This window comes from Mobula birostris, chromosome 12 (genome assembly GCF_030028105.1).
Source record: "Mobula birostris isolate sMobBir1 chromosome 12, sMobBir1.hap1, whole genome shotgun sequence".
Classification (NCBI taxonomy): domain Eukaryota; kingdom Metazoa; phylum Chordata; class Chondrichthyes; order Myliobatiformes; family Myliobatidae; genus Mobula; species Mobula birostris.
Genome location: NC_092381.1, coordinates 99,227,331 through 99,250,387, shown reverse-complemented (window position 1 = coordinate 99,250,387; position 23,057 = coordinate 99,227,331). Strand labels below are relative to the sequence as shown.

Here is a 23,057-nt window from a genome sequence, read left to right as displayed (position 1 = left end):
TCACTTAGCTCAAAAAATTGTGTTCAATTTCTATTGATTCTTAGGATTGCGTGCAAGGACTGACTAATCCTAGCAATGACCAAAGCCAGCAGCGCAATACAAATGAACTGTGAGATGGTGCCACAGTTTGGTTTGTTGGCTTTTGATGTGCTATCAGAGTGGCATTATGGAAAGCTCTAATTTGATGAGCCAGGTCTGCAGATTTCCTCTAGGATCATATTTCTTTGAACTAAACTCCAGCACCATGGTGATTCTCATTGTGAATCTTGCAAACTAATAGAAAATATAGTAAATAACTCAAAATAAATTCATCAAAAAAGTGGAGCTATTTTGACCTAGAATGTGCCAGTTACATTTTAAGGATAACAGTCTGAGAACACATCTTCTTACAAGAAGTGTGAACCTGGTTTGTCACAAGCAAGCTGATAGGTACAAGAACAACTCCCAGTCATGGTCTTCTGGTATATATTTTAACCATCTCCAAGACCACTTGTCTTTTGACCTGAGTACTGCAATAAAGTTCAGGAGGTGCAGTGTATTTGCTGAGACAACTACAGAGTTATTTGTGTTGCAGGCAATGTGGGAATGGCAGGAGAATATGAGGGGAAGTGCCCAGTGCACACAGCAAGTCAACGATCCTTGAGAAGTACACCTGGTTTATAAAAAGGGGAATGTGTGAACAAAAGAGGGGTGTAGGGAATTTTACAGCACAGTGTCAGTGGCTGTTGATTTGTCTCTTGTAGAAATCAGGTCTCTTTCCATCTTAATTAACTATTAGGTTGTAAGTGGGTCCATGCCAAATATTCAAACTGATTTCAGCCTCATCGGTGAAGTAGAAGTGAGCCCTGACACTCTACCTCTCCTACCACCCTGCAGGCTAACAGGGAACTCCTGGTAATACAGTGGTGGACTCCAGCACCGAAGGCGGCTGCCACCATCTTCCCTCAGTTCTCTGTGTGCTCAACTTTGTATACAATGATTGTACATTTGCAGCTTGCATGTTCTTCAGACACCAAATAAAACTACAATTCATTATCCTGCTCATCCTATGCTCTAGAACACAGACACAGAGTAAAATAAAGCACAAATGCCCCATCAAGTTAGAAGACATAACAGCCCAATCTCAATGCAGTTTTGATGCAATTAAATATTTTTTGCGTGGTTAAAGACAGATTAGAGAGGAATATAATTATTGAAAGACACTGTACTGGTCTGTTGTTAGAGCACAACTTGGCCTCTCTGATCCTGGTGCTAGAGACAGCCATCATCTGAAATTATTCAAAGTCTGCACCCAAAACCCCACTGATGTGAGAAATCCAGTTTTTTCCCTGGATGACTGCATCAGCATTAGAGCTACAGTATCAAAGACCAAAAGTAAAAGAATCTCTGGTATCCTAATAACTGTCCCAGCTGGAGTACTAGGACTGGTGAAGGCGTTAGTACCAGAGATTCCCTGTTGCACCTTTTATATTAATGTGCTCTAATATAAAAGTATTTCCTTCATCACATAATACTGCAGCTTCACATTGCCATCAAATGAGAGGGACAGGAGGTCTTTTTGGCTCAGTGTACTCATCAACTTTGCCACTAGTCCATGTTCTTTCCCATTGCATCACAACTGTTCCAGAGTCTGCTTTCATAGAGTCCTTGATAAACAAGGACCTGGGTAAGAACTATTTCCTACAAAGCCTTTATTAATTAAGGTGCCAAGAAAATAGAAAGAATATTAATAGATGAATTGCATTGTTTAATTAGAAACACATTTCCTTAAAAACTCTGAAAGCAACTTACAGCGACATTGGTCCACCTGCCTGATGCTGAGCATCCTGAAGACCAAGACATTAAAGTCCAAAGCTCCGCGGCTTGATTCTACTGCTAATTTACAAATTATGGCCAGATTGGAAATTAAACTCTGAATTGCAAAGGAGTGTGCAGTGGGAGCATTGTTGCACAATTTCCATGCAGAGGAGCAAGGAGAAAGGCCACCACAGCTTTCTCTCCAAAAGGCTGGGTCAATAGGCTGAGTGAATGATCAGGGCAGAGCCTATGTTTCAACACTTTGAATGTGTGCTTGCTTGTTGGGGCCTTCTTAACATACCTTCTGAAAGCAAGTCTGAGTCAACAGTACATGCCAAGAATCAGGCAAGTGAATTAATAAATGGATTATCATTAACTGCAAGCAAACAGACCACTGAGCCAATAAAAAAATCTGTGCTTGATCCCGGAATTCAAAGCCTTCTGGTTACAACTATGATAGCTATTCCCCAAGACATTGGTCAAATAAACATCATTGTGTGGGTGACAGGACCAGCTAACTGTGCAGGGAGTTGAGACTACCATTGATTTTTGAGTGTTTGATGCCATGTTTTCTTGCCGGAGCCAGCAGTGCCATTTTGAAGTGCAAAAATACACACAGCATAATGTCATACCAGATACTAACAAAAACTTATCTTTGGGAGCAGAATGCAACCTCCAACAGGGGGCAAAGAAACCACAACTCAGTTTATTCTGCTTTCTCAAATTAATAATGACTGCCTTCTATTTAATTATCTATTAAAATGAAACAATAACTAAAAATGATTATTATTTTGTGGAGTTATATTTTGGGTTATGTGATCGAAGAAGTTAATATCTTGTTAATTTAATACAGTGTGAGTGCTCACTAAACTTACTGTAATGGAATAGCATCAAATTTAATGTATGACATTGACCCTCTTCCCAAAGTGATGTGCTATTGGACTGTCAGGATGTTGAATTATCCCAACTGTGGACAATTCAGTTGTCTATACACCCCTGCAACTCTTTTCATTTTCTGTAATCATCCACTGTTGTTGGGACTCCTATCTTGAAAGTGCACATTGCATTCCCAAGCATCACGAGTTCCTGAATGGGATGGTTGGGACAGCCTTGTTGCAAGTGGCTCTGCACTCTGAGATAGGTCAGGCCAGTCATCCATTGCACACTTTGTTATGTTTCAGTTGAGAGGACCAACATCAGCATTAAGGCTCAGATCAGCTCCTCAAATGGGTGGGCTACATTGTCCACGTGCCTGACATCAGATTGCTGAAACAAACAGAATGCTTGGTGCTGTTTGTGGGAAGAGGTTTGCAGAAGCTTCATGGGTGTTTTCAAAGTTTATAACATCATCACTAACTCATGGGAATCCTTCATATATGACTCCTAAAAAGGGAACAGCACCACCAGCGGCATATGGACTTTCAAGATACTATAACAAAAGCAGCTCTCTCACAAACAACCCAGCTGTCTGTCCCATCAATCATCCTGACCCCTGGGCAGAGCTCACAGATCCATACACAGGATTCAATCAGCTCAGAATGCAGAGAGCTGTGTGAAAGGAAGTTATCCCCTGCTCCAGTGATGCCTAAGGAGCAGCAAGGTACACTGGAATCATGGATAATGTTTGCTAAAGGCAACTTTAGATTTTTACGTGAAGAGCCCCATTGTCCAGTAGTGAAGGCATCTTGTTACTCTCGCATTGCCTGTGATAACGGTAGGAAGAACCAAGAAATTGTGGACAGAACACAAGAAAAATAACTTAAGTGTTTTAAACCTTCCAGAAATCAGATAAATGTGCTGAGGCATCTTTTATCCCCAATTGCCCTCACCCTTTCCAGATTTTTCAGACTATTCTTTTCTGGCTGGTTGGGAATACATCAACTGTGATGACTGGGAGTCATGGACTCAAGAGCAATGATCTGTTCCCTAACCAAAGAAATGCAGGCTGTCAAAAACACTGCAAGTCAAAGGAATCATTGAATATCTATGAAATTTAGCACAACTGTCATATCATTGCTGGTGCATCAAGACAATATGAAAACCCAAAGCAGTGTGCTCTTCAGAGCAGATCAGTCTATGGCTAGAGAGTTCCTTATATCTGCAGTGCCAAAACTACAGACATGATCAATGCTATTGTATTTGATTCTGTATTTTGATTCATAATGATACTTCTTGTCTTTCCTAGCTTTTTTCTGCACAAGGCACAGACCTAGTTCAAACCGATTTAGTGGTTCAGATTTAATCAGCCCTTGCCAGCATTACTGCAACTGTATAAATGTGCCTTTGCCCACAGTGAAATTAGAGATTTGCTTTAAGGAGGATCTTATTGAAAACTTCCAAAAACGCAGTCCCCCTGTTTATGTAATTGCCAGAAACAGGTTTTGGATCTCCAAACCTCTTTCGCATACAGCTTTTCCGTTCCTGTGAAGAATTAGCAAAATAAGTGTTTGTGCTCACTCAAAAATCAACATTAGTGCAATACTAGTACAGGTTGTGTCTGATTCATAACGGTCCACTTATGCTATATACAGGATTTGGCTTCTCATCTGGTCCACAAGGTTTGATCTTTTTTCCAGCCAGAGGTGGGAAGAGGAGGAAGATGGATATTTGAAAATCAAATTCAGAATAAAACATAACCAATGTTTTGTCACTTTTGTGTCAGTTATTCATTCTGCATTACAATTATATTTAGCAAAATCACATTGATAAAGAAGAATTATGAAAGAAAAAGAAATATGGGATTCTGGGATGACTTGACATTCATAACTAGATTGTGAAAATGATTTGAACCAAGTTGCTTTCAAACAAGGACAGATAATGGATGAATATCAATAAAATAGTGGATGCTAGAAATCTGAAATGAAAATAGAAAAAGCTGGAAACACTCAGCAGGTCAGGTAGCATTAGTGGGAAAGACAAAGGCCTGAAAGTTAACTCTTTTCCTTTCCACAGATGCTGCCTGACCTGCTGGGTATTTACTGTTATTACATCAAATAACGGATATTCAGTGCTAATAGTAACACTGAACCTATTCTTGGTACTTGCTTCATTCACACTCAAGTTGGAAGTGCAATGCAGTTCTAATACCAGTTACTCAGCACACCACCATGGGCAACTCATTTCCCTGTGTATTTTCTCAGGAAAATAAAGCTCCTTTATATCTCTGTCTTCTCCATTTTTAAAATTAAAACTTAGATTGCCTATCCCAATCTAAACTCCCTGTGTTGTTGAACGATAGAAAACTTGGCTCGCCAATGAGGGACCATGTCTAATGTGACCACTACCTAACTCTGCCCTGATTTCAAACAGATCCAGCCACAATGGGGACAAACTCCATTAAGAAAAAGCTTGCATTGGAAGTGGTCCAGTAACATGAAAGGAGCAGCAGAGGTTGCCTATGTTTGTACCGTGAAACCGCTTTAAACTCATTTCCCGAGGCATCAAACCTCAAGGTTTACATTGGGCCTATTTACTCTCTTTTTCTTTGTAGGTGCTAAAATGTAATTGAATTGCATCCATTTTCCATACACTTTATTAAAAGAAGGCAACAGGAATGTGAAATTCTGTACAAAAGTTAGCTACTTTTGCAAAATGAAATATGGGTGAATGTTGTGACATGCGCTGGAGAATGAAATTTGGAAAGCTTTTATTTTGCCATTATTCTGTCTATGAATAATTCATTAATAAAATGCTTCAACTTCTAGCTCCAAGTGTATGTGCTAGGCTATGCTGTTTTGGAAGGCAGTCCTGTGTCCAAGTGAGTCAAACCCAGTGCTCCTTTTGCATTAGTAGCTTCCTCCATTCCACAACAACAGCTTGCATTTTCAGCATACTGTAAATCACTCCTTAACCAGGCAGGATCAGCAAACATGTTGAGTGCTCTGACACAGAGCAAAACCTGATGGAGGTCCAAGATCAGGCACACTCTTACCTTGATCTCCTTTGCATGCCAAGGATCTTGTCCTTTGTTATAATGGAGCCCACTTAAGACTATGTCAGAAGAAAGCTAATATTACATGGTAATTTCTGAATGTCCCAATTCAGCTAAATCAACTATATTAAAAACAGAAACCTCTGTTAAAATCAAGTAGATGGAATGAATTCAGAACATGACATGAAGCATCACTGAGCACTACACAACTTCTTCATGGTGAACTTTTGCTGTGGCACACATTATTAATGAATTCTAAACCTGACATATACAGCAATGTTTGGCACAGATAATAAATAGGACAACTATCCCTTTAAAATAATACACCACATTAAAATCGCTCTAGCATTGGCCAACTGAACTAGATCTTAAGGTGGCTCCACTGAACTATACAACTTAAGGGGCTGTGTAATCACTTACATTGTCGTCAGCCTATGTTACTGGAGTAATTTGATGTGAATTTCTGTAGTTTGGAGAGGAAGGACAGCTTTATGAAAGACAGCACTGACCATTCCAGGGAAATGTTCCTCATGCAAGTCAACATTCCCATTGCTACAACAGGCTGGGTTATTAGCAGCTTTCAGGAGTGGCGCAAGCAATTGAAAAAAAAAATCCAAATCCTATCAATGATGGATTACATCTATGCACTGAGAGAAACCATTTACTTGATATTAAACCTTTGGTAAAAACAGAAATATTACTAATGCTGAACTTACGAAAATTTAAAGCAATTGTTTTCTGGGATATGTAAGCTTGACTGATAGAAAATTCTGAAATGAATAATTTCTTTTAAAATCTCCTGTTGTCACTGGCTTTAGATATGACTTATAAATAACGCAAGCACATTTTGTAGCATCTGTAAAGTTATTTTTGCCAGCTATTATGGATATCTTGCAGCATTTGGAATGTAGCCTGATGATCTGTGTTGGATGCAGGACTCTGCATTTGATAGCTCTGTGGGATCTGCCGCCTAGAAAACTTTGAAGTGCTCTTAATAAAGATGTTTTGCTTCCTTGCAACAGGAAATCTGATCACTGACCAAAACAGAAAAAAAAGTTCAACGAACATTGAGACTAAATTCTGCATCAACGTACAGGGCAGAAATTTCTCTCATAAATAATATGAATATTTCTGATAGGAACAGAACAAATGCATATCAAAATTATTTTTTAAACACCATAACTTCACGTAGGAAGTACAATTAATTGCACTTTCCCTGCAAGTGCAACCAGGGCCATGAGCTGGTTAAAAAGATTTGAAGAACCCAGCTAAAACCAGCCCTAGCTATATGGAGCCTGAGAGAGAGAAAATAATACAAGACAAAACAAAAAAAATTGGTACTTTTCAGCTCTGAGTCTTTTCCATTTGATTTGATCCATGTGGATATGTTCTGTCTGTTGTAAAATTGTTCTTTACAACCTTCTTGAGTCGGTTTAAATATATTAAAACAAAGGAAGAAAAATGGAATTGAGTCTGTTGCCACATGTGCTGGCAGATTGTGATCAGTGCCCGGTAGAACTGGAACGTGTGAAGGACAGTGCACGCTCACTGCTGACTTTCATGTGTATGCTTCATCATCTGTGTCTTCAATTAACACGGCTGCATCACGGGGTTTCACTCTGTGGGTTAGAAAGTGGTAAACGTAAGAATTAAGACATGAACTCACAATACAAACCAAATCACTTACCTGCACCCAAGCTAACCTCCATTAAGCTGCTGCAGCTGCCCTTTTACAGCCCTTGGTCCTGGATTCTCTCATGTCTACACTTTTGATACTTTTCACACCAGGAGTAGTGTACCAAAGGTTCTAAAGGCTTCATATAAATTCCCTGTTGTTCTTCAGATGATACCAGAATTTTACTTCTTTTTTTTTAAAGCTTTCAGGTCACTCTTATAGCTGTCCTGTTCTGCTTTGACCCATAGTAGCCTCCATCTTAAAACTTACCTATGGATAGCACCAAAGACTGAACCTGTACTGGTTCTCACCCAATAATCTGAGGTGATTGTGTTTGAACTGCAGTACTACCAAACTACTCGCCTTTATAACTGTTTCCTGCACCTTGTGTTAGCTTCCAATGATTAGTGTTAACGAACACTCAGATTCTTAACAACTCCCACTTCATCACTTAAATAACTGCCAGGGTTTCTGTTTTTCATAACAAGGTAGATAACCACATTTATCAAAATAATACTGTGTCTGCCATGTGATTGCCCTCCTACTCAACTCATCTAGATTGCCTTCTTTGCATCCGCCTCACAACCATTATACCGTAGTATTCTGCATTGTTATTTCCTTCATCTGGATTATTGGTATACATTGTGAATAACCGGGAATCACGCATTGATTCCTATGGCATTCCTCTAGTCATGGCCTGCCACCTTATAAAAGATCCTGTTATTCCTATTCTGTTTCCTGTCCCTCGACCAAATTTCAATCCATGCCAATATATTTTGCCCAGTCTCATATACCTTAATTTTGCACACTAAGTTCTTATGCAGAACTCTATTAAAGGCCTTTTGAAAATCCAAATACACTACATCCACTAGTCTCATACATTCTACTACTTGCATCCTCGAAAAACTCCAGTAAATTTGTCAAATGATTTTCCTTTCATAAATTGATGTCCAAAGTTGAAAATTCAAAGTAAATTTATTATCAAAGGACATACAGTATACACCACTATATACTACCTTATGATATATTTTCTTTCAAACATCCACAGTAGAATAAACAAATACAAAAAGAGTCTTTGAAAGTGAGCTCATAGGTTGTGGAATCAGTTCTAAGTTAAGGTGAATGAAATTACCCACCCTGGCTCAGGAGCCTGATTGTTGAAGTACTCCTGAACCTGGTGCTGTGGGAACTAAGGGTCCTGTACCTTCTTCCCAATGGCAATAGTAAAAAGAGCCTGGATAGTGGGTGTCCTTGATGATGGATGCTGCTTTCTTGTGGCAAAACACCTTGTAGATGTGCTCAATGGTGGGGAGGGCTTTTCCTGTGATGGACTGGGCTGTATCCACCACTTTTAGTAAGCTTTTCTGTTCTTGGGGATTGGTGTTTCCATACCAGGCTGTGATGCAGCCAGTCAGGATATTCTCCATTGTGTATTAACAGAGATTTGTCTAAGTTTTAGATGACATGCTGAATTTGCACAAACTTCTAAGAAAATAGCAGTGTTGTTGTGCATTTTTTTTTGTGATGGCACTTACTGTACCGGTTCCTCTGATATGACAATGACAAGGTATTTAAAGTTACTGACCCTCTCCACCTCTGATAGCTTAATGGGCACTGGCTCATCAACCCCCAATTTCTTCCTCCTGTAGTCAATAATGAGCTGTCTGGTTTTGCTGATGTTGGTTGTTGTTCTGGCATCATTCAACCAGAATTTCAATCTCCTTCCGAAATGCTGATTCATCACTACCTTTGATTCAGCCAACAACAGTGGTGTTGTCAGCAAACTTAAGTAAGGCATTGGAGCTTACTTAATCAAGCAGTCATAGGTATAAAGTGAGTAGAGCACGGGCTAAGCACAAAACCTTATGGTGTATCTTGCTGATGGAGATTATGGAGACATTGTTGCCAATCTGTACCAATTGGGGTCTGCAAGTGAGGAAATAGAGGATCCAGTTGTATAGAGAAGTATCGAGGGCTAGGTCTTGGAGCTTAGTGTTTAGTTTCGAGGGGATGATAGTGTTGAATGCTGAGCTGTAGTTAATGGAGAGTATCTTGATATACACACCTTCATTGTCCAGATGTTCAAGAGGAGATTGAAAAGCCAGTGAAATGGCATCTGCTGTTGACCTGTTGCGACAGTAGGCAAACTGGAACAGATCCAAGAGACTCCTCAGGCATAATTTGATATGTTTCATGATCAACCTCTCAAAGCACTTCATGACAGTGGATGCAAGAGCTACTGACAATAGTCATTGAGGCAGGTATGACTGAAGCCTGCTTGATGCAGATCGGTACCTCAGACTGCAGAAGTGAGAGGTTAAAGATATCAGTAAACACTCCAGCCAATTGATTAGCACAGGTTTACAGTCCTTGGCCAGGTACACCATCTAGGAAAGATACTTTCTGTGGGTTCACCATCCCGAAGGATACTCGCACATCAGCTTCAGAGACTGCGATCATAGGGTTGTTGAGGGCTGTAGGGGTTCGTGAAAGTACCTCCATGTTCTGTCGGTCAAAGGGAGTATAAAAGGTATTGAGCCCATCTGGGAGTGGAAACCTTGTTGTTATTTATGTTGCTTGGTTTGGCTTTGTAGGAGCTGATGGCATTCAAGCTCTGCCATAGCTATTGAGAATCAGAATAAGATTTATTATTACCGGCGTGTGACATGAAATCTGTTAACTTAGTAGCAGCAATTCAATGCAATACATAATATAGAAGAAAAAGTAATAAAATAATAATAATAAATAAGTAAATCTTATTCAGTATACTTTATACAGCATATGTATATTGAATAGATTAAAAAATTGTGCAAAAACAGAAACACTATATATTAAAAAAAGGTGAGTTAGTGTCCCAGGGTTCAATGTCTATTTAGGAATCGGATGGCAGAGGGGAAGAAGCTGTTCCTGTATCACTGAGTGTGTGCCTTCAGGCTTCTGTACCTCCTACCTGATGGTAACAGTGAGAAAAGGGCATGCCCTGGGTGCTGGAGGTCCTTAATAATGGATGCTGCCTTTCTGAGACACCACCCCTAAAGATGTCCTGGGTACTTTGTAGGCCAGTACTCAAGATGGAGCTGACTAAATTTACAAACCTCTGCAGCTTCAGTCCTGCGCAGTAGCCTCTCCACCCCCCAATACCAGATAGTGATGCAGCTTGTCAGAATACTCTCCATGGCACGTCTATAGAAGTTTTTGAGTGTATTTGTTGACATACCACATCTCTTCAAACTCCTAATAAAGTATAGCCATTGTCTTGCCTTCTTTATAACTACATCAATATGTTGGGACCAGGTTAGATCCTCAGAGATCTTGAAACCCAGGAAACTGCTCACTCTCTCCACTTTTGATCCCTCTATGAGGGCTGGTATGTGTTCCGTCCACAATCAGCTCTTTCGTCTTACTGACGTTGAGTGCCAGGTTGTTGCTGCAGCACCACTCCACTAGTTGGCATATCACACTCCTGTACAACCTCTCATCACCCCTGAGATTCTACCAACAATGGTTATATCATCAGCAAATTTATAGATGGTATTTGAGCTATGTCTAGCCATACAGTCATGGGTATATAGAGAGTGCTACCCCTCCCTGACACCCCAAAGGTTAGTCCACCTTTGGGCCCCACCTGGCACTCAGCTCTCACCTGTGGCTCCCCGTAGCTGTTTGCATGCGACAGCGGCCACACCCCGGGCAACGACTTCGACAAGCCGGCTAAACCAGGTGAGGGTAGTCGACGGGTCTCAAACCCTCGGTGAGATAGGGATTTGTCTATCCCAGCATGTGAAGACAGACTCCGGCGGACTGAGCAGACGAGACCAATGGAAGGTCCAACGGTCAAGAAGGCGGTCTCTGCAAGCGTCGTGGAACGTGTAGAGCAGGACAAGACACAGAAGATGTCCTGGTCATCCACTGCACCTAGTCCCATCTCCAGCCGTCTAGACTCTGTCTTGCCACTGGACCCAGATGGGAATTGGGAAGAGAGAGTGAGGCTGATGCTGCGCAACTCTCCCTCACTTAAATCCAAATCACGCGCTAGTCTTGACAACATCATAATGGTGTCGAGGTCCTCATCGACGTCAGCGATGGACGAACAACAACAACAACAACAACAACATATAGAGAGTAGAGCAGTGAGCTAAGCTCACACCCGGTGCACCAGTGTTGATCGTCAGCGAGGAGGAGATGTTATCACCACATCGCACAGATTGTGGTCTTCTGGTTAGGAAGTCGAGGATCCAATTGCAGAGGAAGGTACAGAGGCCCAGGTTCTGCAATTTCTCAATCAGGATTGTGGGAATGGTGGTGTTAAATGCTGAGCGTTAGTCAATGAATAGCATCCCGACAGAGGTGTTTGTGTTGTCCAAGTGGTCTAAAGCCACATGGAGAGCGATTGAGATTGCATCTGCCATCGACCTATTGTTGAGCATCCTTCTGTGATTCAATTTTGGTCTGGAATTGCCACCACATGTGAGATAGCTTTCTGAGGTTAGACCTGGATTTCTTGTACTTTCCTGGATTGCCAGTCCCGAACACCATCAATCCAGCTATCAGCAGGCTGTGGATCTTGTCTCATCCAGTGCTTCTGGATGGGGAAGACTCTTAACGATTTTGTGAGGATTCAAGTGTCTTTATGAAGTCTGTGACAACCATGGCGTATTCATTCAGGTCCTCTGATAAATCCTTCAACATGTCCCAGTCCAATTACTCAAATAATCCCATCATTGTGCCTCTGTCTTTCACAACTACCTCTCTGATGTCTTGCTCTTTACCCTCTGCCTGTATGCAGGTAGGAGGAGGACAGCTAGATGATCAGATTTCCTGAAATATGGTCTAGAGATGGAACTGTAGGCATTTTTGATGGTAGTTTAGCAACGATTGAATGTGTTACATGCTCTGGTGCTGCAGATGATGGTAAAAGGGCAGAGACCTCTTCAAGTAGTCTGATTGTAGTCCCCAGCTTTATATGAAAGGTGTCAGGATAAGCTGTTTCTTGTTTGATAATCATACTACTCAATACATCAAGTGCTGGGATCAGGATCATAACAGAGAACTCTCAGTAAGTAGAACAGTCAGCACTTAATCAGTAGATAAACCAGGTCAGGAGAACAAGAGTGAGACTACACTGCTACATCTGAGCACCACAATGTTTTTTACTTTGTCTAATTCCATTAATATTTTCTAAGTGTTATCACATCCTTGCTTGTAGATTTTAGTATTTTCCCTATTTTTGATGTTTGGCTAACCAGGATGCAGTTTCCTGTTCCCTCCTTTTTAAACAGAGTGGCTACATTTGGCACACACTAATTTGCAGGAGCCATGCACAACCCATGAAAATTTGGGAGATGTCAACCAACGTATATACTAGCTTTTTCAGTATTCTGAGATGCATTTTATCAGGTCCTGGGGATTTATCAGCATTTGATCCTATTAGTTTCTCTAGCAGTTTTAAAAAAAAACTAATACCGGTTTTACTCCTTTCTAAACGATTTTTGGTTTTCAATCATTTCTGGGAAGTTATTTCTGTTCTTTGAGAGGGCAGAAGGCATAATCAAATTATTTGTTAACTGGTTCTTCTCTTCCTTATTATACAATTCCCTGTTACTGCTTTGAGGACACTACGATTTTCTTTTCTTCATTATAACTTTACAGTTCAAATTTAACATTCTTTTTGAGTTTTGCTTTTGCTTTCCTAGTCAGTCTCTTTCATCACTTTTGCTGAAGTCTAAACTGCTGCCATTCCTCAGAGTTAGCAGTTTCGCTAGCAACAACATAAGACTCCTTTCGAAATCCAGCATTTTTGTTAGCCATATTTGGGTTATTATTTCTTTTATGTTGCTACACCAGAAAGGTATGTATAAATATTGCAGTGTATTCATTTGCACTCACTCATGGCTTGTGACGTAATTTCATCAACTTTCACTGAGCTTATTCAGCTGCTTGTGCAAAATCATCAAGGATATAAATCTACAGAGGGTTGTGTACAAGAGCCAGGGTAAACCACAATGTTTAAATTTGAGAGGGAAACTAGTCAGGGTATGAGTGAAGTGACAAAGCTTATAGTGCATAAACATTGACAGATTGTTGCATTTGTAGGAAAATGGAGAGATCAAAGACAGAAGCTGAGAATTCTCCTCATGGATGTGGTACACTATATGTTTAAACATGTGAAGGACTGGGATGGAAGGAGGCTAAGTAAGGATAGCAGTGACCCATACTGCTGCTGTGAAACTAGGGAAGAGTAGTCTACTTCCTGCAAAAGTAACACTTTCATCAGGTCACTGACCATTTTTGATGAGAAAGCATCGATGACACTCAAAAGCAACATTCATAACAACAGTCTGGATTTCAACTTACAGATGTCTCAAATGCTGCAGGTGCTCATTCAAATCAGCTGCTGAGTGTCAGTTGCAAGTGACTACTATTCTGATACATAAGAGTCTTTCTATCATCCATAACAGGACAAGTCAGAAGTGCGATCGAATACACTTCACCTGCCGGATGACTACAGCTCCAACAACACCAAAGGTACCACCTGGGCCACAGCAGTCTAATTGATAAGCAACCCATCCACCTCCTTAACACCTACGCTCTGTTCGCCAGAGAAAGCAGGATCTCCCAGTAGCTGCACATTTTAATTCCACGTCCCATTCCCATTCTGATATGTCTATCCACGGCCTCCTCTACTGGCAAGATGAAGCCACACTCAGGTTGGAGAAACAACACCTTATATTCCGTCTGGGTAGCCTCCAACCTGACGGCATGAACACTGACTTCTCTAACTTCCGTTAATGCCCCTCCTCCCCTTCGTACCCCACCCATTATTTATTTATTATATATATATATATTTTTTTTTCCCCTCTCTGTCCCTCTCACTATACTTCTTGCCCATCCTCTGGAATTCCCCCCTCCCCCTTTCTTTCTCCCTAGGCCTCCCGTCCCAGGATCCTCTCATATCTCTTTTGCCAATCAACATTCCAGCTCTTAGCTTCATCCCTCCCCCTCCTGACTTCTCCTATCATTTTGGATCTCCCCCTCCCCCTTTCAAATCTCTTACTATCTCTTCTTTCAGTTAGTCCTGACGAAGGGTCTCGGCCCGAAACGTCGACTGTACCTCTTTCTATAGATGCTGCCTGGCCTGCTACATTCACCAGCAATTTTTATGTGTGTTGCACCTCCTTACATATTAATTAACTTACCACCATCACTCAATTGTGGCTTTTGTATGAATATACACCACAGTTATTCACTAAGGTAATTTTATTTGACTACATCTACCAAAGTCACAATCTCTATCCCTTCATCTCCTGAAGATCACAGCTCCCTGCTGTGATATTCCTAACCAAGCTGAGCTGTGACAAAAGGAGTTATATGGAAAGCACATCTGAAAGGAATAGTACAAAGCGAGAGCAGATTTTAACAGTTAGTGTATCGACGAGGGGTGATTGATAAGTTCGTGGTCTAAGGTAGAAGGCGTCAATTTTAGAAAACTTAGCACACTTATTCTTCCCCCATTTACACACTTACTCCAGCGGTCGTGGAGCATACGGATCCCTTCTTTGTAGAAGTCAGCATCTTGGACCTCCAGAAAGTGGTCCACAGCAGGGGTGATTGATGAGTTTGTGGCCCAAGGTAGAAGGTGATGAGTTAACTTCAGACTTTCTGCATTTTCACTCAAAGAGTTGAACTGCACGTGCCTGTAACAAGAGCTGTATGACTCATCTCCTTCTACCCAAGGCCACGGACTTATCAATCACCCCTGTTGTGAACCACCTGGAGGTCCAAGACGTTTTTGTTACATGCATGTGCAGTTCAACTCTTTGAGTGATAATGCAGAAAGCTTGAAGTTAATAACTCATCTCCTTCTACCTTAGGCCACGAACTTATCAATCACCCCTGCTGTGGACCACTTCTACAAAGAAGGGATCTGTATGCTCCACGACCGCTGGGCTAAGTGTGTACATGTAGGAGGGGACTATGTTGAAAAACAAATGTGCTAGGTTTTCTAAAATTGACTCCTTCTACTTTAGGCCATGAACTTATCAATCACCCCTCATATTTTCTATAAACAATCCTGCTGATAGTGATCTCTCTTGCTATCCTCATACACGCAAACTATACAATAAGAATCACTGGCCAGCACAAAAATACGATTCTTGTCTGCTTACCGAGACTTATTTAAGTCTCCCAATAATAAACCCTTTTTACCTTGGGGAGTCTATATTTTGTAATTTTAATAGAATTTTGCAATTTTAATAAAAGAATCCTTTACTAGTTAAGCTTTGGTTTTAAGGAATAAATAAAAAAATTACTTCATTATTTTCACTATGAAATAAACTCAAACTTTCATTTGACAATGGGACTTTGAGTGGATCAACTAAGCTTTTGATGCAAGATTATGCACTATTCACTCTTATTACATTTCCCCATCTCTCTGTTAATACTCTGAAAGATGAAAAAGGATTTGCACCTTGTGTCCTTAAGTCTTCCCACCGTACATCACAGGCATAAAAATCTTTTGAAATATAACGACTAATGCTGAGGCCTCAAGAAACTTATGGTGAGAGGAGACCATAGTTGTGTTCTGCAGGGAATTTAAGTTTCATAAAGACAAAAAAGTTTTACAGGAAATTTTCAGAAGGTGATCTAACAAAGAAGAATATTTTGAGTGATAAAACAATAATTAATTGTACAGGGAACAAGGAATAATATGAAGCCTGAGCAAATGCATGGATTGTTACAGGAGGCTATGAGAGGACATACAATTGCTGAGGGCCTGAGAGCAGTGTAGCTCGGAATGACAAGTGATAGGACAGTAGGACCTGCAGATATGAATGAGATCCATTCTTTATACAAGCGTTATCTGTGGAGGTTTGGGTGAGCTAAGAGAGCTACAAAGAAGCTGAGTACTCAAGCTTTTGATGTCTTCTTTCCATCATTAGCTGATACAACCCCACTACATTCCAACTTAACCAAAAGGGGCAGAAGAAAAGTCACGTTAATAGCATACCAATTTCTTGTTTTGCCTCTGCCTCTATGTTTACATTCCCTCCAAAACAACATGAAAATGAAAGCAGTCCATTATCATTGTAACATGAAGAAGGAAGTTTCTTAAAAGGCATTAGATATGAAAGTAGCCATGAGTATACTTTTAATTTAGTTTTTGCTACTTCTTTCTTTCCCTAATAGACGGATGTTTCAGCTGTGGCAAACACCAGTCTTTCACTGGACAACACTTTTAGAATAATGTTCTGCCATTCTGAATAAGCAAGACCCTATTACCGTAGCTACAAATAAATCTCTTCACTCAGTACGTACAGTGATTTACGCAGAGAGATGCTGTAAGTACGCTTCCACAATTTGGTTTTTTGACGGTTCCGCACTCCATCCTCAAGGTCCATCATTTGCTCCAAAAGGGTCTGGTCATCAGCGTTAAGAGGTGCCACTGAGATATCACGCACGGCACGAAATTCACCACAGTTGTTAAGATGTTCATTTTCCAGACGGAAGAAATTCCACACAAACCGGCTGTAGCAAAAAACAACTCAATATTAACAAGGCATTCTGCAATGAATACACAAGACATGACAACCAGCAATTGATTTTTTTTGTTTAGGTATTCATTCCCACTCTTACTATTAAAATAAATATTTCCGCTGTGGTAAACATCTGTATTGATATTCCCATGCAAGGACACTCTGCTATTCTAAATAAACAAGTACATGATCTACCTGTGAACTACACCACTGTAATGGACATTTGAGAACTTTTCAATTGAAATCCTCATTCACAGCACAATCTCAAGATCTTTCTTCCTTATTATGAATTAAGGTAGTGATGAATTTTTGGGATACTAAATTGGAAGTTAATTATTGTTTTGTTAAAAGAAACTTCACTATTATTTTGTGAGCTTAAAATTCCACCCTCTCCCAATCTATTGTTCAAAAGTGGTGAAGTTCTGTGACTTCAGTAATCTTGACCCCTCATTTCCCACAATGCTTTCCAGGGATTTGATCAGAGAAGTTTCCACATGTGACAATCACAAGTACCTTTGACAAACCCTGGGTGCACATCATGAGTTTGATCAAAAATTGTCTCATGGATAGCCATTCTCTTCTCCAAAGCTGAGATATTTGTGCTTGGCTGCAGATGGCTAAATTACAAGTGTGGATTGATTCCTGGTGTTCTAGATCACTGATCCATAAACATAAGTTTGAATCTTTCCATAACAACTGGTACATTGGATATATACTCCAAATCACTTATTGATACAAATGTGATGAGGCTTAGTCACCTCAGGTCCTCACTCCCTTGGTGCTTTCAAATCTTCTCATTTTTATAGATTCTTTCTGTAGGATACTGCTTAACTTTCTTCCTCTCTATTCTCACTCTTGACATTGAACTTCAGTGAATTGTGGGCCAATTAGAAAAGAATATACATTCTTTTCATTCCACACAAAATATCTGTTTCTAGGCTGACATGCTGTTCACCAGGTTCTAATGTAACTGTTACTGGCCCTTACAACTCTCGATCCATAACATTTTATTCATCACAGTATGACTATGAATGATGTTACCGGAAAACCTCCAGTGGAGCCAACACTGTGGCAATTATGTCACCCATTGAAGCAAAAGCACTCATTGAGGTGACTGAAATCTGCACTGTCCACGCAAATCGTAGGATGACATCCTCCACTATGGCACAGTAGTAATAGATCTGTAAATAAAAGCAAAAAATTAATGCTTTAGTACATTTACAGGACATGAGAGTACAACTGCAGGACTAAATAAACAATCTCTTTTTTTCCTTCCATGGTCTTGAGTTGACTGACAGCACTCTTCTTTGAAAACACCTCAAATAACTGATGTCAATTTGCAATTATGCCTTCGGCATAGAAAAAAAATCATCTCCAGGCATCTAATAAGACCATCTCTCCAGAAATTATGACAAACCACCAGTCAGATAAAATAGAGAATTTATTCTCAGTGGTAGGTTTAAGCGGAAAGTAAGTAAACACCCCTAAGGCGATAGGGCTGGAGGAAATGAAAGTAGGCCACTTTCTCAAACAAAGACAGTGACTTTGTTTGACTTGGTAGACTTAAAGGAGCACATTAGATGCAAGGTGTAAATTATGTATTACAGTCACTTAACAAGAAAATGTAATGAGGTCAGGAAATGGATGTCAACCTCTTTCCCCGTTTTTTTTACTAAAGGCCTCAGCTCTGCTTCCTCGCGCTCCATCCCACCCTCATCTCCAATTTAATGAATTATTAAACCACAGTATGATACCAAGCTTCTTTTCTACTGTCTTCAAGTCTGTTTCCATATCTTTGGCAAGAAATGTTCAAACTAGATCCCAGACTTCCCCATCCAACTGGGCCTTTTTGTTTGCTGGGTAATGGATCATATCAGGAGTGTCACAGAAGGAAGTGTCAAGAAGGAAGTGTACCAATTCAGAGAGAATGGAGTCAAGAAATGAGAAAATAAGCAAGTTGAAAAATGAGTCTACTCATAATGTCTTCCTAAAGGATATTTAGTAGAAGGTAGAAATGGGCTATGCAGGCTGAGAGACCACAAAGCTAGATACTATGGAGGGAAAATCTCCTAAGGAAAGGAGGTCCATAACTACCTGGCGTTCAATATCTTATTTTCAGCAGTGGGGTCATATCCAGAGGTCACTTTGTGAAACTACAAAAGTTCCTCCCTTGTCAATGAGTTTGATGATGATATCAGGGGCTAATTCTCATTGCTACGTTCAGAAGGAGTGGGTTAGAAAGGCAGAAGAGAGAAGGGGACAAAAGGGTACATAAATCAGGAGAGGGCAAGTTCCTTTGGGGCTTTAAGAAGTTACTTCTTCATTTGTATTTAAGTGGCCTTTAGTACCTCAGGCCAACCCAAAGGATTCCTGCAGTAAATGAAGTAATTTTGAAGTGAAGTGAAAGGACTACGGATGACAATTTACTCACAGCCTGACTTAGATAAACATCAACACAGACCTGCTGAGACAAACTATCTGTTTCTGTGCAGAAAACTTCCATGGAATTAGCTCAAGTAATTACTAGTGGATACTAGTAGATTCAGGTGTTGTAATTTGGTTGTATTCATTGATAAAGCAACCTCAGTTAAACAGCCTCTTAGGACAGCGGTCCCCAACCACGGGGCCGTGGACCAGTACCAGGCCGTGAGGAAACGATATGAGTCAGTTGCACCTTTCCTTATTCCCTGTCACGCCCACTGTTGAACATGAACATAGGGTTGTTTGCCGGGACATCCTGTATATTGGGCTAAATTGGTTTGTCCCGTATTTCCCCCGCTAAGGTCCTATGAAACCTTTCGTGCCGAAATAGCGTGAAGCAAAGAAGCAATTACCATTAATTTATATATGGGAAAAATTTTTGAGCGTTCCCAGACCCAAAAAATAACCTAACAAATCATACCAAATAACACATAAAGCCAAAAATAAATAACACCAACATATAGTAAAAGCAGGAATGATATAATATGATAAATACACAGCCTATATAAAGTAGAAATAATGTAAGTACAGTATAGTCGGGAAGATGAAGGCAAAACCAACTAGTGGGGAAAAAAATCGGCACATACGCGCATGCACACATCACATGCGCACACAGGTGCCTGTGCAAGGCTTCATGGTCATGGTAGTCTTCCCTGGGGTAAAGTGTCCCGGGATTTGACTGCTACTTTTGTCCCTTATTTGGAGTGAGAACGTTGGCAACCCTAACTGTAAAAGACACAGTGAGGTGAGTTTAACCCTACTTGAACACCGCACCACCCTCCCCACACCCCTGATCGGCCGGTCCGCAGTACAAAAAAGGTTGGGGACCCCTGTTTTAGGACATTCAACAAGGCAAGCTAGTAGAAGCAGTGCTGTCTAGGTCTAGGGTTCTAGTCTGGACACCACTTCTATAACGCAACCTACATCTCTGTTTACATCATTTTCTGCATTCATAGAGGGTAGCACTTAACCTTTGCTAACTTATTTAATCACAGGATGATGCTTGAAATGTTAGCTATTATCTCCTAACAGTCACATATTAGAGAGGAGGGTTTGCAACCACCTCAGGAGATGGCTGGGGCTGCCAAAGAGCCTGAGCTGCATCGCACTCTATCGACACCACAACAAACTGCAACTGCCCTTCAAGTCCTTGGAGGAAGAATTCAAGGTAACAAGAGCCAGAGAAGTGCTATAGTATAGGGACTCAAGTGACCCGAAGGTGGCTAGAGCAGGGATCCAAGTAAGTACAGCAGGAAGTGGAGGGCAGAGGAAGCTGTTCAGGAGGCAGAGGCGAGGCTGCGTCACAGGAGGCTGGTGGGAGTGGTCACACAAGGCTGAACTGGGCTAGGATCCTTTCCAACTCCCCAAATGGACACCAGAGGGAAGGAAAGGCATCGTCTAGTTCAGGAGGAGGTGAGAGCAGTAGTGGAGGAGACGAGAGCCTGCAAGGCGGTGGGAATGAAGCAACAGGGAGCTTGGACAAGATGGGAGAATGTGGTTGAGAGGAAAGTGACCTGGGCTGATCTTTGGAAAGCCGAACCACACCGCATCCAATTTCTCATCCAGGCAGTGTACGATGTGCTTCCAAGCCCATCAAACCTGCACACATGGGGCAAGGCAGAGTCATCTGCGTGCCCACTGTGCTCCAAGTGAGGATCTCTGGAGCATATCCTCAGTGGCTGTGCAAGGGCACTTGGTGAGGGACGGTACAGGTGGAGGCATGATCAGGTCCTGAAGACCATCGCTGAAGCCGTCAGCGCAGGAGTTGAGTGGGCGAAGCGGTCCCGACCCTCCAAGCAGACCATTGCCTTTGTCAGCGCTGGGGAGCAGCCAATACCTGCCAAAAGAACATCTGCAGGCATTCTGACCTCTGCAAGGGACTGGCAGCTGTTGGTGGACCTCGAAGGGCAGCTGAAGTTCCCCAACCATAATGCAGCCACCACCCTGCGACCAGACATTGTCCTAGTGTCTGAGGCTACTAAGCAAGTGGTGCTGCTGGAGCTGACAGTCCCATGGGAAGATAGCTTGGAGCAGGCCTTTGAAAGGAAGCTCTCCAAGTACGCAGGACTGGTCAGCAACTGTCAGCAGGCTGGATGGAGAGCCAGGTGTCTCCCAGTGGAGGTTGGTTGTAGGGGATTCATAGCCCGTTCTTTAATTAGGGCCTTCAGCATTTTGGGCATCGAGGGAGAGAGGAAGAGGAGAGCCATCCGCAGTACCACCGATGCGGCAGAGAGGGCCTCAAGATGGTTGTGGCTCAAAAGAGGGGCGCCATGGAGTCATAAGTAGCTTGTCATCTGGACACAAGCTGGGGTCTGATTAGCCCCGGCTGGGTCACCTGGAGGAGGTTGTATGATGTTGAAAGACCCGAAACACCCGATGATTCCAGGAACATCACTGAAGATGTGTCCAGAAGCATCAATAGATGTATGTACACAACAGATGCAGGGCAAGGAAGATAGGTATCCTAAACAAAGAAATGTGAACCAAATAGGTTTTATAACAATCTGGTAATTTCATGTATGTCGTTACTTATGTAAGGAATACTACCAGATCTAGCTGCTTGAACTTACACTCCCAGCTGCCAGGATGGTGTTGAAATTTTGTGTTTGGATCAGTAGCTCAAAACTCTGGCTGCTTTTCTAGTATTTCAATTGTTGTACCACTGTACTGTGAAATAAGCCTTATCTAGCACACTCCCTGGTGCTAATACCACTACTACTACTATTTCTCAATGGTAAAATTGGAGCTATCCAACCACCTGTAGGTACCATAATTATATGGATAGCTATAAATAAAGTTGCCAAGGAGTATGGGACAGGATCTTGGATTGGCACTAGTTTTAAATTTACAGCATTATTATTGAAACAGAGAATTACGTGGTGGCTATGAGAATTCACTCAATTTAAACATGATTGGTATTTTCTTGAGAACATCAATTTCTGTTAATATGTTTCTGATACTTTTCTTCCTTTAGTCATGGCATCTGCTCTTCTCACAGGACAACTAAACAGAGCGATACTTCAGTACATTACGTCATACACAAAGCAAACACATACTTTTTGTGGATAGACAATCTCCTCACGCAAGAACGTGTTTTCTCCAGCATTTTTGTCAAAGAGACCCCAGTCCATCTTCAGGTCCCAGGTAAGAGTATAACAGGAGCTGATCAATAAGAAGGTGATCCACAAGTAGAAAAACACCACTGCATCATCATGATTATGTTCTGAAAGACAGACACAAATAAAAGCATTACTTTCTGCCTCATAAGTGGAGTTATCCTTTCTCGTTAACCTTGGCAAAAACAATGGCTGATGTGGTTATTGTTGTATTTAGGATAATTTATATTACAGGAAAATAAAACTGTAATATATCTGCACCTGTTGCTGCCGTCAGCTCAGCTGCAGCCCTGTTTGTTATATTTAGAATCATACAATCACAAAAGAGCCTGTAAAAATATATTTTAAATGTAGAAATGTTATCTGCATCTACCCCACTTCCTCTGGCAGCTCATTGCAGATAATCACCACCCTCTGTGATGAAAAGTTACCCTTCAGATCTCTTAAATTCCTGTCACTTTAAACCTGTGCCCTCGAGTTCTGGACTCTTTTGCCCTGGAAAAAAAAAGACAGACTATCTACAC

At 41.2% G+C, this 23,057-nt stretch overlaps 1 protein-coding gene across 1 annotated transcript in view; it reads right to left on the bottom strand.

The window, feature by feature from the left end:
• Positions 1-1,726: 1,726 nt before the first annotated feature.
• Positions 1,727-23,057, bottom strand: part of LOC140206139 (xenotropic and polytropic retrovirus receptor 1 homolog) — a 371,957-nt gene continuing 350,626 nt past the window's right edge. Inside the window, exons 12-15 of the mRNA XM_072274355.1 lie at positions 22,474-22,640; positions 17,978-18,117; positions 16,719-16,928; positions 1,727-7,347 (exon numbers count right to left, since the gene is read on the bottom strand). Coding sequence (XP_072130456.1) covers positions 7,287-7,347; positions 16,719-16,928; positions 17,978-18,117; positions 22,474-22,640 — 578 coding nt within the window. The 3' untranslated portion in view covers positions 1,727-7,286. The remainder of the gene's footprint in view (positions 7,348-16,718; positions 16,929-17,977; positions 18,118-22,473; positions 22,641-23,057) is intronic.